The sequence below is a fragment of the Trachymyrmex cornetzi genome, unplaced genomic scaffold (assembly GCF_001594075.2).
Source record: "Trachymyrmex cornetzi isolate Tcor2-1 unplaced genomic scaffold, Tcor1.1 scaffold90, whole genome shotgun sequence".
Taxonomy (NCBI): domain Eukaryota; kingdom Metazoa; phylum Arthropoda; class Insecta; order Hymenoptera; family Formicidae; genus Trachymyrmex; species Trachymyrmex cornetzi.
This window is the reverse complement of record NW_017300245.1, coordinates 581,948-595,770: the sequence shown is the minus strand read 5'-3', so window position 1 is coordinate 595,770 and position 13,823 is coordinate 581,948. Positions and strand designations below refer to the sequence as shown.

At 31.5% G+C, this 13,823-nt stretch overlaps 3 protein-coding genes across 6 annotated transcripts; 1 reads left to right on the top strand and 2 right to left on the bottom strand.

Annotated features, from left to right (window-relative positions):
- Nucleotides 1–96: 96 nt before the first annotated feature.
- Nucleotides 97–2,132, bottom strand: LOC108769445 (IQ domain-containing protein D). Of its 2 annotated transcripts, XM_018520456.1 has the most exons (7): nt 1,950–2,118; nt 1,727–1,837; nt 1,094–1,271; nt 869–1,004; nt 631–780; nt 388–517; nt 97–305 (listed from the first exon to the last, which is right to left on the bottom strand). In XM_018520456.1, exons 2-7 carry the CDS (start codon nt 1,808–1,810, stop codon nt 114–116), a joined length of 870 nt encoding a protein of 289 aa, XP_018375958.1. In that variant the 5' UTR covers nt 1,811–1,837; nt 1,950–2,118; the 3' UTR covers nt 97–113. The 2 variants fall into 2 exon arrangements, with proteins under 2 accessions (XP_018375958.1, XP_018375959.1); XM_018520457.1 differs by lacking the exon at nt 1,727–1,837 and having other exon boundaries at nt 2,056–2,132.
- A 1,029-nt stretch (nt 2,133–3,161) lies between these two features.
- Rilpl (Rab interacting lysosomal protein like) lies at nt 3,162–6,230 on the top strand. Of its 2 annotated transcripts, none has more exons than XM_018520345.1 (6): nt 3,162–3,938; nt 4,041–4,161; nt 4,324–4,451; nt 4,697–5,067; nt 5,141–5,239; nt 5,317–6,230. In XM_018520345.1, exons 1-6 carry the CDS (start codon nt 3,627–3,629, stop codon nt 5,438–5,440), a joined length of 1,155 nt encoding a protein of 384 aa, XP_018375847.1. In that variant the 5' UTR covers nt 3,162–3,626; the 3' UTR covers nt 5,441–6,230. The 2 variants fall into 2 exon arrangements, with proteins under 2 accessions (XP_018375847.1, XP_018375846.1); XM_018520344.1 differs by having other exon boundaries at nt 4,041–4,185.
- A 2,828-nt stretch (nt 6,231–9,058) lies between these two features.
- On the bottom strand, nt 9,059–13,692 carry pasha (microprocessor complex subunit partner of drosha). Of its 2 annotated transcripts, none has more exons than XM_018520351.1 (7): nt 13,541–13,692; nt 11,356–11,833; nt 10,880–10,963; nt 10,413–10,797; nt 10,073–10,341; nt 9,529–9,965; nt 9,059–9,446 (listed from the first exon to the last, which is right to left on the bottom strand). In XM_018520351.1, the coding sequence occupies exons 2-7, from the start codon at nt 11,798–11,800 to the stop codon at nt 9,114–9,116; spliced, it is 1,953 nt and encodes a 650-aa protein (XP_018375853.1). In that variant the 5' UTR covers nt 11,801–11,833; nt 13,541–13,692; the 3' UTR covers nt 9,059–9,113. The 2 variants fall into 2 exon arrangements, with proteins under 2 accessions (XP_018375853.1, XP_018375854.1); XM_018520352.1 differs by having other exon boundaries at nt 13,545–13,584.
- Nucleotides 13,693–13,823: the final 131 nt, after the last annotated feature.

The window sequence follows — 13,823 nt, the reverse complement described above, 5'->3', positions numbered from 1 at the left end:
TGTCATTAGGATGTTCAAAGGACATACGGAGGACATCCCGCATCTGGAGGTCTATTAGGGTAACATAATTTGTTTGTTCAAATGTAAAACTGATGGAATTGTCTTATTTTTGTCTATTTTCTCTTCATTTTTCGTCGTTTCTTTAAAGAAATACGCTCAAAGTACGCTTTCCATGCTCTTTGGATAATCTTAGCGGCTCGGTTGCGCCTAAGCAAATCCAGTCGTTTAGTGAAAGCTATCATTAGCGCGATTTCTCGTTCCTTCTTGAATTGAACATACAGTTCCCGTTGCACAGCCAGCTGATCCTAATGAAAAAAATTAATTACAGTTCAGAAAAATTGTACACATTAAGTATATATTAAATTTAAGATTAAATATACCACAAACCTCCATTTCTTTAATTTTTCCTTTAATAATTTCATTGTTTTTTGATAGTTCTTCTGTTAACGTATGAGACGCGCCGATGTCGCAATCGTATTTAGCAAGAAGCTCAATATATTGTTGTTCAATGTTCGTACTGAAATATAAAATTAATAAAATTGAACAATTACTTCTTCATATTCCTGGGGATGATAACAGATATTCTCTAATTAAATAGATCTTTTTACGGAAATTGTTCCACATATTTACCATATATCAAAAAGCTTTTTCTCAGATGTTGCATTGAATTCTGTAATGTTGTGCAATCTACGCTCTGCTGAATCTATTTCAGACTGTAGTATTTTCCTTCGTGTTTCCTCTCGTTCCCTTATATTCATCATTTCCCGCATTGATTCCTCTCTACAAATAAAAATAAAATTTGTTAAGAAATTATAACACAACAAAGCGAGATGAATTTTATTTCAATAAATAATACAATTCTCAGTACATTTCTTTTGGTATCTCTACTTCTGACGTTTCCTTGATGCTTCGCATTATTTCTTCCTCGTCATTGACGCAGGTAACAATATCTCTCAGAAAAATTTCAGAGCTCGAGTTTTGTTCTTCAGACATCTCCTGCAAAGCTGCCATGGTAATTGATACTTCAATTTGTGTCCGAAATAATGCATATATACTATTTAACAACAATAAAATTTTCCTTCTTTAAATTTACCTTCGAGTTCCTCCAAGACTTCCGCTATTTTTGTCCGGCAATTATGCAAATTGATATCGTGCATGGATTCTATATCGGGAGTTCTCTTCATGCGGGATATAACGAATTTTTTTAACAGCTCGATGAGATCGATGATCTCTTGAAGCAATGGCGAATCATCGACTCCACATTTTTCAATCTATTAGTAATAATAAAGAATGATTCGATCAAGATTATTTTTTACTTAACATTCAACATTCAATTGTTATAGAACGGATAATTTTGAAACCGTTTTAATTTTACGAATGCAACATGGCGATTTTTAGCGCGAAGTTAATGCGTTATCACATTGATATATGTGGTTCTTTTTCAGACTCGCCGATTGGCTGATCGGAGAAAAATTATTGGAACTTCGGAAATTTTCTATCCAACAGCCAATCAGTGCGTTTGAAAAGCTTGTGGTACGAAATATAAAGTTTGTAATCGAGTGAAGTTACTGAAATAAATATTAAATAAAATTAAATAATAATTAAATAAGAAAAATTTTGAGAGGTATCTAGAATGAACGCTTTTTCAAACAGAAAAAAATTAATATTTGTTAAGAAAACAAAGAAATTCATTCGTTTAAATCGAATATAAATTTTGCAAAATTACCGATTTCTTTATCCTGTTAGTAACGCTCGTCAAAAGTTTATCCATTCGAATTATTGAAATCGCGATGTCTTCTTGCTCGCTCATGATCCTTTCTCTCTCTGATGCTCACTTCTATCAATACAGTTTAACTTTAATCTCGGTTCAACTAACTCTTCATCTTTTTTTAGTTTTAAGAATAAAAAAAAGATGAAGAGTAAGTTGAACCGAGATTAAGTTAATCTACATTAGTAGAAACAGGCATTAGACTTCTTAGACGATTTTACGATCTCTATTCGCAGAATTATCCAGACTATATGTTATGATACATCTAACGATCCAACAATACGTACTTCTATGGTTACGATTCTTGGATTCCAACGTGCTTTCTATGCAATATATCGACGATATAGAGCGCTTTTCAACTTTCTGTCACCTGAAATTATAATCCTTTTAACTCAAGGCTTCGAGACACCATATATTTTCTAAGAACCTATCGTTAAAATATTAAAAACAACATATATAGATTATAGCTTTATTTGTATAATTTAAGTACGTAAAAGTCTGATTTTAAATATTTTTTTAATATCAAAGTGTTACTCTCGTTCTTTCATCACGCAATTTTTTTCATGCATAAATATGTATAAATTAACATACATAAATATTCATAAACATGTATAATCATATATGAAATACGTCCATACATGTTCATATATATTCTTCTTTCTTTTGTAAAATTACTTTCTAGTGTAATAGAAATAATAATAATAATGTGAAAACATTAAAAATAATTAAAATTAATTTTCACACTATTTGTTTTAGAAAAAATCAAGTTTAAAGTAATATAAAAAAATTACTTATGTATAATTATATATAAAATTGTGCATGATTGTGTATGAGCAATTTTTTTATATTTTTCCGAACTTGTTTTTTTCTAAAACGAACAACGTAAAAATTATACCTTTATTATTTTTTCACATTACTATTATTAATTCTGTTATACTAAAAAGTAATTTTACAAAAGAGAGATATATGAACATGTATGGACATATTTCATATATGATTATTCATGTTTATGAATATTTATGTATGTTATACATATATATTCATACATGAAACATTTTTTATAATAATCATTATGTTTTGTATATAGCAATGAGTATAATAATTAAGCTTATTATATTTTATCAGCCTTTCTTGCTATTATGTATCTGTGTGCATATGCATAATTTATATACATAAAAAAAATAAAAATATTACCATTTTTCGCGATTTGCTTCGCATCGTTGTGCAATAGATACTTATAAATTATTAGAATGTCGATAGGAAAAAATAATCCCTGTCTATATACGTTTCATGCTGCTCCGAGAGAAGGCGTTCCTCTCGGTGCCGTAGGCTCGGTGCTGTGCGATGAATCGCATACATGCGCACATATATATACACCGTGAATAATCTCAATCATCTGCTCCGCCGTAACTTCTGTGTGTGCGACCGGAATTTAAACATGACGTTTTGATAGAATTGCTATGACATCACCGGGGTCCGTTGCACTTCCCGGGCTGGTATTCGATCTAAGAAACGACGAGTGTATAATGCAAACGTCCGTCGATGCGTGATTGCGAATTCTGTCGTTTTGACAATTAACGCCACACCTAAGTCACGCAATTTATTTATCACAAACCTACAGGCACGTATATACCTGTGGCATACGCACCAGAATATTTCGTGTAGCTTGGCTGTGATTATCTGTAACTTTGTTCTGTATGTATAAGATTCCCCACCGGAAATCGCACAATCAAGTGTATAGAAACATTAAAAACGTAGGGAGGCGATAATCTTCAGACGAAACGTCTTTATGAGACTTCTTTCTCGTAACATTGAGCAGATTTACGCGTAGAGCGTGCTGCGGCAAAAAGTTGTATTCATGCCTTTTTGTCTGAGAGGTAACGCAACTTGCAAAATGGAAGAATATTCTGTTGCATCTGATGTGTCAGTAGTGGACGTGTACGATATTGCATCGGAGATAGGGAAGGAATGCGAGAAGCTCATAGATCTGTTTGGGGTGGAGTCGGTGACCAATTTAATGCCAAAGGTGATAAACGCTTTAGAGCTACTTGAGAATCTTGCTACTAAGAATGAGCGTGAAAATACCATGGTGCAAGAGCTGAGTACTAAGATCTCTCAGCTTGAGAGCGATAAGATTGGAAAGGCTGAAGATAGGCAACGATTTGAAAAGGTAGCTAATGGTTTAACTTTTACATAACAATCTCAATACGATTTCATGATCACATATTTGATATCACAGTTATGTATCGTCAACTTTAATTGATTCTTTTAGGAATTGGAACAAATTGAGGAACACTGGAGACAAGAATCACGTGATTTAGTAGCAATGGTTACTAGATTACAAGAAGAAAACAGACGATTAGCCGAATCTCTACATGAATCACGTAGTGATAGTCAGTACAGCAGTAAACAAACAAGTACTAACACCAACCAATTAACCAGTCACTAACCCAGTAATTATTAAAAGGTTCTGTTAAACGTACAGACATACGTTTGACAGAACATTGTATAAATTAACAAAATAATGAAATAACTTTTGTTTCGTTAATTTTTAGCTATCACAGCTAGTCAGGAGGTTGATATAGCAGTTCTACAACATTTGAGGTCTATGATAGATAAACAACGAGAGCAGATCCGTGCTAGAGATCGAGAATTGTCACAAAAAACTGCAGAAATTGAAAATGTAAATTGGTGTTTATATGTACATATGCACAATTCGATAATTTTTTTTTAATAGACACAAAATATGTATATTTTTAATACAAATATACATATCTTATGTCTATTATACTTGGAATATATTTCCAAATACTTCAAAATTATTAAAAATTTAAAGAGAAAATTTCGTTTTAAAATTATGTTTTAACATGAAAATTCATATGATTTTATTATAAGCTGTACATAATAAATAATACGTGTTGTATATAGTTGAGTGCACAAGTGGAGAAACTTACCGTACTGGGACGGGAATTGAAACGTAAACAACGACAAGCGCAAATGCAAGCTCGAGGTTTAGTAGAAGAAAGAGCCGACTTTTTAGCACAACTGCAGGATCAGAATCGGGAACTTATAAATCTTCGGGGACGGCTTGGCATGGCTAAGAAAGAAAATGAGGATTTGAGTAAATTACAAGGCTGTCCTGATTTGACGAATAAAGCAATTTATGACCTGGATGATCCTGATAGGCCCAGATTCACGACTGCCGAACTAAAAGAAATTTTACACGAGCGAAATGAATTGAAGGCAAGAGTTTCGGATCTCGAAGACGAACTAGAGTTATATAGACCAAAACCTGAAATGTAAGTTATTGAATAATAAATAATATATAAATTCTTTGCTATATAAAATATTCATATAATTTTGTTGTTTCAGTCCTGAGGATGACAAAGATGCACCCGTGCAGGGACCGCTTCCTTATGAACCAGATGATGCACCATGGAAAAAATCCTCTGAATCTGGAATTCGTAAATTGTATGTGTTTATTATTTTCGTTTCTTCATATTTGTGTGTAACATGTATCTAAAGCGTGTTTAAAAATTTTATTTTAGCTTCCGAAAAATATTCTCTGAGTCTAGTAGCAGCTTTCTCGGAGGTAGTAGTCCCAGACGAAGTCTTTCTAGTCTTTCAAAAATGGCCCTATCTGGTAACAGTACCTGTGATACATCTATATAATGCTTTTTTAAAAATGCGTTGGATAATTTTAAGTAATTAGAACTTGTCGAGGACGGCAACCAAGAATGACGTGGCTTAGGACTAGACTTTTTATTTACGTAACCACATTCTCTGACTGCTCGATATACATACAATTTTACATCAGATATTTTAACGTAGAGATAGCAATTCCTGTAAGAAAGATAGCTGATATTGTTGAGACCTGGTTCATAATAGATAGATGTGCATGCATTGAGCGAATAGAGGAAATACTAGATTTGTATAAACCTATAATACAACAGAAGAAACTTGTGTGCATGTACATAATTGTATAGATGTAAAAAAAAGACAATGTGTATTTAGCTGCACGACCTTAGTACATCATAACATTTCTCATTTTTTCCATTTACTTCCCTTTAGACGTTGAATTCATTGAATTAATAGATACGTAGGATATTCGTAATGTATGTAAGAAAAAGATAGTGATCAAGTAGAAAAAAGTATTCCAGTTTTTTCAAACTTACTAGGTGCGTGTAGTTTTAAATGTACATTGATGAGGTTCTAATTGTGTCTAATGTGAAACAGGTCTCGTTTTTTTTCTATATATACACACACGCGCGTGCGCGCGCGCACACACACGCACACACACACACGCAGATACCAAAGTATCTAATTATCATTTGCTAAACTTCAAAGAGTGATTTATATATCTTATCTTTTAATAATTTTCTTTATTCTATCGATTATCTATATATGAATTAATCTATTCTAACTTTGCAATTTAAACGTAATTTTTATAATAAATTCTACATTAAACAGACCATAGCGTTTATATCTTTTTATTATTTTTTTAACTTTGTTAATTTATTTTAACATGGATATATTGAGTGTATCAAAATGCATTTATGATTAAAACACATGTTTGAATTTGTATATCATTTTTTATTTTTTGTGTATTGTAACATATCTATATTAAATTCTTTTATCTCATTTATAATGTCTGCGGACATGATATTGAATCGAATATTTCGCAATCTGTGCCATGTGTTAATATAAAAATAAATGAGTTTTTTTCCATGTTACAATTGTAAATATACTCATAAAACACAAGTTGATTTAATTGTATATTCATTTCAATATGTGATACGTTCATATGAAAATATTATATTTTTCTCGGATATATATATGACGATATAATTTTAAAAAATCATCAATGCCTATATGTATTTACATATACACACACACACACATAATATATATATATATATATATTTTTGTGTGCTTTTGTTCAAACCATCAGCATCTCCGTAGAAGTCTCGTTCCTTTTGTTATTAAATCGGACCAATTAATAATAATATGGTTACACACATGGTTCGCACAACTTTATCAAATCGGACAAATTGATGACAAGTTTCGTCAAGTATTGGACATCTAATAGTTTTCATTCATTAACTCATGTATCAGTGCATTCTCTCTTTAATGCGATATCCTCCAAATAATTTTGTTTTGCGTTATTAATTATACTGATGAGGGCCGAGGGTTTTTAATCATTCGGAGAAATTCGCATTAAAGAAACGTATACGTACTTACTTGCTTAATAAATTATTTGTAATTTACATTTGAACATCCTGTGTTGGCTCATATCGGCATTACTTATCTTGTTACATTTAATCACTTGTGAGCCTATTTCAGTTATTAATTTGGTTTTATATATATATACATGTGTGTATGTGTGTGTATATATGTGTAAGTTGTGTGTTATCCAAATAACTGAAAAAATTAGTAAAGTGGATATATATCGCTAGAGTATCTAAATTACAATTAATAGGTAATAAAAACAGTTTTCTCTCAATGACATATAACAAAAAGAAAATTATACAAAAAATTTGCAAATGTTAAAAAATTTCCATTACAGAGGATTTGTTGCAATTTATGTTATATATATTAAGATTAGCTGTTTATATATAAATGCAAAACAACTGTGTTATGTGTAGTGCCTATTTCAGTATTATTTATCAACTTAAACGATTTAGTAAAATTTCCCAGTAGTAAAACGAGAGACGAATTCAATAGAATGAATTATATAATACGAATTGTAATGTACAAGATGTAGAAATTCTTGCAGCTATGGCGATACTATTATGAGCTATGCTCATGATAAATGAAACACTTTTGATTCATTTTATAAAATCCAAGATATTACATTAATATTTAAAAAAGAGAAAATTATTCTTATTTTGTTAAAAATATTTTATAATGTAATGGAACTTAACATGCATATCAATGTTTCATCCACTTTATATCAGATAATATTCTCAAAAATGTTTTGTGAGTATATATTTTAAATATAAATTGAATTTCTATTAATGGTTTTATTTTAATCCTACATACAGCGATAGAAAAAAATTTGTTTATATTAGTATATACATTTTTAGATTTTTATACTAGCAAAATAGCCAAGGAAGCAACGAATTAAATTTTTTGGAGAATAAAAGTGTCAATCTTCTTGGAAGAAATAAGATTGAAGTTTATATATTTATTGCTTCCATGGCTATATAAATAAATTTTTATTGACCAATACGATAATTTAGAAAATTGTTGAATATCTTTATATAACATAAATATATAAATATGCAGATAGGTTTATCCCTTTCCATATGTACTCATTATAGCATTCTATATGATTTTAAACTAATCTTAGACGTAAGATCAGAGATAAAAAAAAATAATGTGACACAAGAATTACAATGTTGTCCATGATATAATGTAAGTAGATTAAAAATTTAGTGGATTGTAAAAAATAAATAGTATCTTTCTGGAAAAATATATCACAACTTAGTATATAATAATAATTTGCTCATATAAGATTATATTTTATTTCGACAAAATTTGATTCAAAAGAACTGGCTTTAATCTTTTAATGTTTAGCTGGTTAATAAAATAAAAAATCTCTATTATATTTTATTAAGTTTTATATTCATGTTTACATCATATTTTAAGCTAAGTATAAAACCTGTATTTTTTTGCAGTCAATATACAATATTTACGGTCATATTAAATTTATGTACATGAACAAATTATTATATAATTTTTCTAAAGTATAACACTTAATTCAAATTCTGCAGAAATAATTTGATATTTGTTACAATTGAAAATTGAAAATTGAGATCATTCTTTCATGGAATAGAATAAAAATGTCCATCAGTAGTATTAGGCGTCGTATATCATTAACATTTATTGAATGTGTTTTTGAATATAAACATGTCTATATTTATATGTTATAATTATTTACAATAAAATCGAACTCCTCTATTATGTGACTTTTACGTTTATCAAAACTGCTATTATTGCTGGTTAGTGTGATGAATGTCAGATAGAGGATAATAATTTTCACTTTTCACATGTACCATTAGAATAAAAGTGCGATTTGAAGAAAAATTCCAAAATAGAAAAATATTGTACAATTTCAAAATAAAAGCATTTTCCACTATAGAAAAATAGATTTTAAATATCTAGCATTACTGATATTTAACATGTTTTGATTTAGTCAATTAAAAATATTTCATCTCAACTTAAAAATAGTTAATATTTTATACTTTAATAAAATGTAAAAATATTTATACAAAAATCATTGGCGAGAAAATAATTTCTAAAAGGCAATAGTCTATAATTTAAGCTATATGTTAATTTTTTTTTACAAATCTACATTATGGAGATTAGCTGCAGACCCTGTTGGTAAATCTGGTGGTACAAACTTACCAATAGGTTGTATTGCTTCGCGTTGTTCAGCTAATCTTCGCATCTCTTGTCTAAGTTTACCTAAAATAGCATGATTTGGCTGATTAACGGCAGCTTTACCCTGTAAAAGGGTTATCTCTTGTTCCAATTGTTTTTTTTCCTTAAAAGATTTTACACTTCGCGATCCATAGAGACGCAATAAAGACCCCCAAGACTGTATATGTGGATGTATAAGTTGTAGTATCGCTTGTGCTGCTCGTTGTTTACCATCTTTCTTATTACGACAAACCTGCAATTATATTCAACCAAGATTAATTTTTATATAAAATTAAAAATCCTATATTTATAACTAGGAAACAATTCATACATACAACAGTAGCTTCATGTTTCCCAACTTTCATTGTAAATTCATTTCGTTGATGTTTCAATGTGTTTACTGAATAATTAATGTGCATATCTCCTAAACCATAATTTCTTTGAAGACAAGTTATTAAAATAGCATGTGGGGAAGGTTCCGTAGTTTTTGCACAAAATTCTGCAACACGAGGATCCGTAATGGCTATTTCGTCGAAGAATGAAAGATCGGCATCGGAATTTCCTCTAGATGCTTTTATCGTACGACTATCATTATTCGATCCACTGTCCCCATTGTTTTCACCGGAAATTTTATCTTTCATTTGAGGAATCAAAATTTCAAGGGTTTTTCGGGCTGCATTGGCTTTTGCTTGTTTCTTGCTGCTGCCGAATCCGCTTCCATATTCCATATCATTGATACAAACTACTGCGGAATAGGGTGTTGCAGCGTTTTCTATAATTAATGCATTAATCATAGTAATAAAAAACAATGGATATTAAACATGCATCACATTTAATATGTTATTATTATATACTGAAAATGCTAAATAATATGATTACCTAATTCTTTAAATTTGTATGTTGGCTGTTTCTTTAACGCGTGTTGTACATATTCATGAAGAATACAAACATAACTTTTGCCTGATGGATTCATTATCCAGTGTTTCGCAGGTCTCTGTCCATTTTCGTCCACAATGTTCGAACTGCCACCTCCACTAGAACTGCTGACTGGGAAAGTTATCAATTTTGTACCATCCGGTAAAGTTGGACGCTCAAGTTGTTTACGATGTTTTTTAATTTTCGTAAATTTCCGACGCGCTGACCAAGATCTACGACAGAAAAGTTAATCAATGCAAAACAAATCTCATGACGATATAATCACCTTATTTTTAATACTTACTGAAATCTCATTACTTTAATAGATTTAAAACGAAACAAAGACTGACAATAATTTCTTAGCTGTTCGCTATCTAATGAATGTGCTGCGCGATTTTCTTGTATAGTTTCAATCTTTGCGCTAGGAAGACTACAAGCTTCAGTGTTTGGTGTGCGCTCTATCTCCTTTCTTCGTTCTTCTTCCTCTTCTGTTAATGCTCTTTTATACTGAAGACAAGGAATGGCGCTGACAGGAACTTCATGCTTTCTAACGCTTCCCGGACCAAGAAAATATGGTTTTGCTAATGTACAAACTCTACTTTGTTTATGAAGATATAATGGCATTCCACTGTTATGTGTCACTTGTACCCATCCTTCAGGTAAAACATCAAAATGATTATGTCCAATTTCTAAAAGAACAACAAAAGTAATATATAAATATTAGAAATAATTATACATCATCTCTCTTGTAATACTTTTATATTAATATACCATCTAAAACAAGTTTCTCCTTTTCTTCATAGGGCAAACGATCCTTTTTATCTTTTCTTCTCCCTTTAAATTCTTCTGGTAAACCTAACACATAAAATTTAACTAAAATAAGAACAATAATAAGTGGAAAATTGACTGATATGTGAACAGCACAAATAAGTGAAGAAGTAAAGGCCAAACAACCTTACTTGGTTTCTTATTTTCTTTGCAGCAGAAAATATTTAATCTGATCTTGAAAGCGTAAAGTTAAAAATCTTGAATTGTAGTTCTTGAAAAAATATGGAATTCACGCTTCTCATATATAGATAATTAAAAGTAGTATGCAGGTAAATGTATTCTTATTGTATCAACATACATCAGATTTTTTACATAAGAATAAAAAGAATAAACGAAAATCTTTTACATTGTTTTTTTATTATAAAATATAGTTGTACCTTTTGTATGAAAACGTTAGATATAAGAAAATATAAATGTACCTTCTTCTAGCATCGCTTCAATTTCTTCATCTGGCACATCAGAATCCATACTTTCATCTGTATCTGAATCTTCATCAGAACCATCATTCTGTTCTGGATGGCGATCTAGATCGTCCAACACGTCAAATTGCCGTAAATCTTCATTATGTTGTGAATCTTCATTATGTTGCGAATCTTCCTGACATAAGCCATTGTGTAAAGAATCTTTATTGTCAAGGCATGTAGTTTCTTCGTCCGTGATATCATAATTACTATTGTCAGTGCCAGTCGATCTAGTATCAGGCTCTAATTTGATTGACTGTTTATGCGATGCTTCCCAATTCTGATTTTCACATTTCATGCTAGAGACTGTTCCGCTACCACGAATGTTTTGATTTTGATTATTTGCATTATGTTTTGAAGCCAGATCTTCCATAACCACTGTCTGTGTTATTTCAACTTCCATTGCGTTGTGTCACGAGCGGTATCTGTTAAAATACTATAAAAGTGCGAACAAGGAGCTCAGATGTTCAGCTGACAAAATTGGTACAATTACATAAATAACAGCAGAATATTCATCTCTATCTCGTACCATGATCTTCTACTATTATTTCTTCATCAGACAAAGCCTTATACAGTATTGACCTTTTTTATCATATTGTATATGTACATGATACAATAATTATTGCATCGTATGCAAATTAACAATCGATACAGCTAATAATAATAATAAACATTAGTAAACTTAAATCCAAGGTCCATACAAAATAATCCATGGATTAATATGTATTAAGCGCGTTGTATGGCCACACCACTTCCACCAATGAGGCCAAAGTCCAATCAATTTAAAACCATGGCCATGAACCAAATGGCAATGAAAATTGGACATTTGCATTAGTGTTAGCAGTTTGGGGCCTATTTAATATCCATGAGAGTATATTATACAAGCAAACTGTTATGTTATCGGATTTTGTAGATGGCTGAGAATTCTATCGCATTATTTAAACTCCAAAGCTAGACAGGAACAACATTGAGAGATTGAGGCTGTTACTAGCTGGAGTTCTGCGACGATATTAATTAAACAACTGTATACTTGGCTGATCCTTGGCTTGGTAGACTAACGCACGCTTGAGAATTCCATTTACCGAATAGGATGTGACAACAAAAACAGACTTTAAATGTGTAACATACATAAATTTGTATAAAAATTGTTGGCCACGTTACTTACGGCATGCTATGTGGGAATGATACTTTTAGGGTGCGTTCCACTTGATGCTCGCAATGTTTATGCAATTATTTCATTCTTGTTATTTATCGAATGTTAAACAAGGAGAAATAATGCACGCGAGTGTTGTGAGCGTTAAATGGAACTATCCTTAATTTTCCAACGACCTATTACTAACACGATAAGAGAATGTTGGATAATTATGAAGGAGACGGACTCACTCACTAATTTCGATGAAATTAGGCTCATTCGACGCGTTTTTGCACGAAATGAACGAATCTGACAGAAAAAAATCACTCTGCTCCACGAACTGTGATATTAAGCGTTAAAGTGGACGACTATACAGGTTAGGAAATCTGTCACAGCCATCCAAATGAAAAGTGTGTATGGAGATGGAGACAGTACGTTTCGCCCCTCCAGCCCTATGGGGAGGGTTTCATTCCGAAAAGAAACCTAAACACCCCTATATTTTGGTACACGATGGATCTAGTTTCGCGTAATAAGTTGTAAATTTATAAGATTTCACATAACCTTACAACTTTCCATGCGAAGCGATGTTTCTCTCACACCATTATATGGGGTGGACGGAACTGTCCCCAATGTCTCCATACATACACTTTTCATGTTCACATTGCGCACTATTGCATAGCTGTGACAGATTTCCTAACCTGAATAGTTAACTTTAACGCTTAATATTTTGGTTCGCGGGGCAGAGCGACACTTTTTTTCTGTCAGATTCGTTTATTTCGTGCAAAAACGCATCGAATGAACTTAATTTCATCAAAATCGATGAGTGAGCCCGTTTTCTTCATAATAACCGAATGTTAATTAAATCAGCGCAACTGGCCTAAATACAATACATACGCGATCGTGTTACATTTAAGTCCCGATTCGAAAAGGAAGATCTTCCTTTGTTGCCTACAATACCTTGTTAGAGAGAATACCTAACGCTATGACATGAAACGTACACACGCTGCTTACCTACTATTAAATTTTATACACTTCCACGATTACACGAATTACGATCTACGCGCGTATGTACAAGTCACTTTTTACAACTGTTGCTGTTTATACCATGGTATTGTAAGAAAAATCAAAAAGTTTACATAAGGAACACATTTACACATATCCAACTTCGAAGAAAAATGGAAAAGAACTGAAAAGAACTGCTCCAGATCATGGGATCGAATGATTTAAGGCTGCTGTACATAAAATTCCGTAACAGAATGCGTAATGCATTGGCCGATGAGCCAATCAGGATACT

Bases quoted from the DNA above. Each gene is read 5' to 3' on its own strand.
- pasha (XM_018520351.1), bottom strand. From the start codon at position 11,800: ATGGAAGTTGAAATAACACAGACAGTGGTTATGGAAGATCTGGCTTCA. The intron at 10,342-10,412 runs GTAAGTATTAAA...TTTCTGTCGTAG, and splicing joins ATTAAAGTAATGAGATTTCA to ATCTTGGTCAGCGCGTCGGA. The intron at 9,966-10,072 runs GTAATCATATTA...CATTAATTATAG, and splicing joins ATACAAATTTAAAGAATTAG to AAAACGCTGCAACACCCTAT.
- Rilpl (XM_018520344.1), top strand. From the start codon at position 3,627: ATGCCTTTTTGTCTGAGAGGTAACGCAACTTGCAAAATGGAAGAATAT. The intron at 5,068-5,140 runs GTAAGTTATTGA...TTGTTGTTTCAG, and splicing joins TATAGACCAAAACCTGAAAT to TCCTGAGGATGACAAAGATG. The intron at 5,240-5,316 runs GTATGTGTTTAT...ATTTTATTTTAG, and splicing joins GAATCTGGAATTCGTAAATT to CTTCCGAAAAATATTCTCTG.
- LOC108769445 (XM_018520456.1), bottom strand. From the start codon at position 1,810: ATGAGCGAGCAAGAAGACATCGCGATTTCAATAATTCGAATGGATAAA. The intron at 1,272-1,726 runs GTAATTTTGCAA...TATTACTAATAG, and splicing joins CTAACAGGATAAAGAAATCG to ATTGAAAAATGTGGAGTCGA. The intron at 518-630 runs GTAAATATGTGG...TTTATATTTCAG, and splicing joins AAAAAGCTTTTTGATATATG to TACGAACATTGAACAACAAT.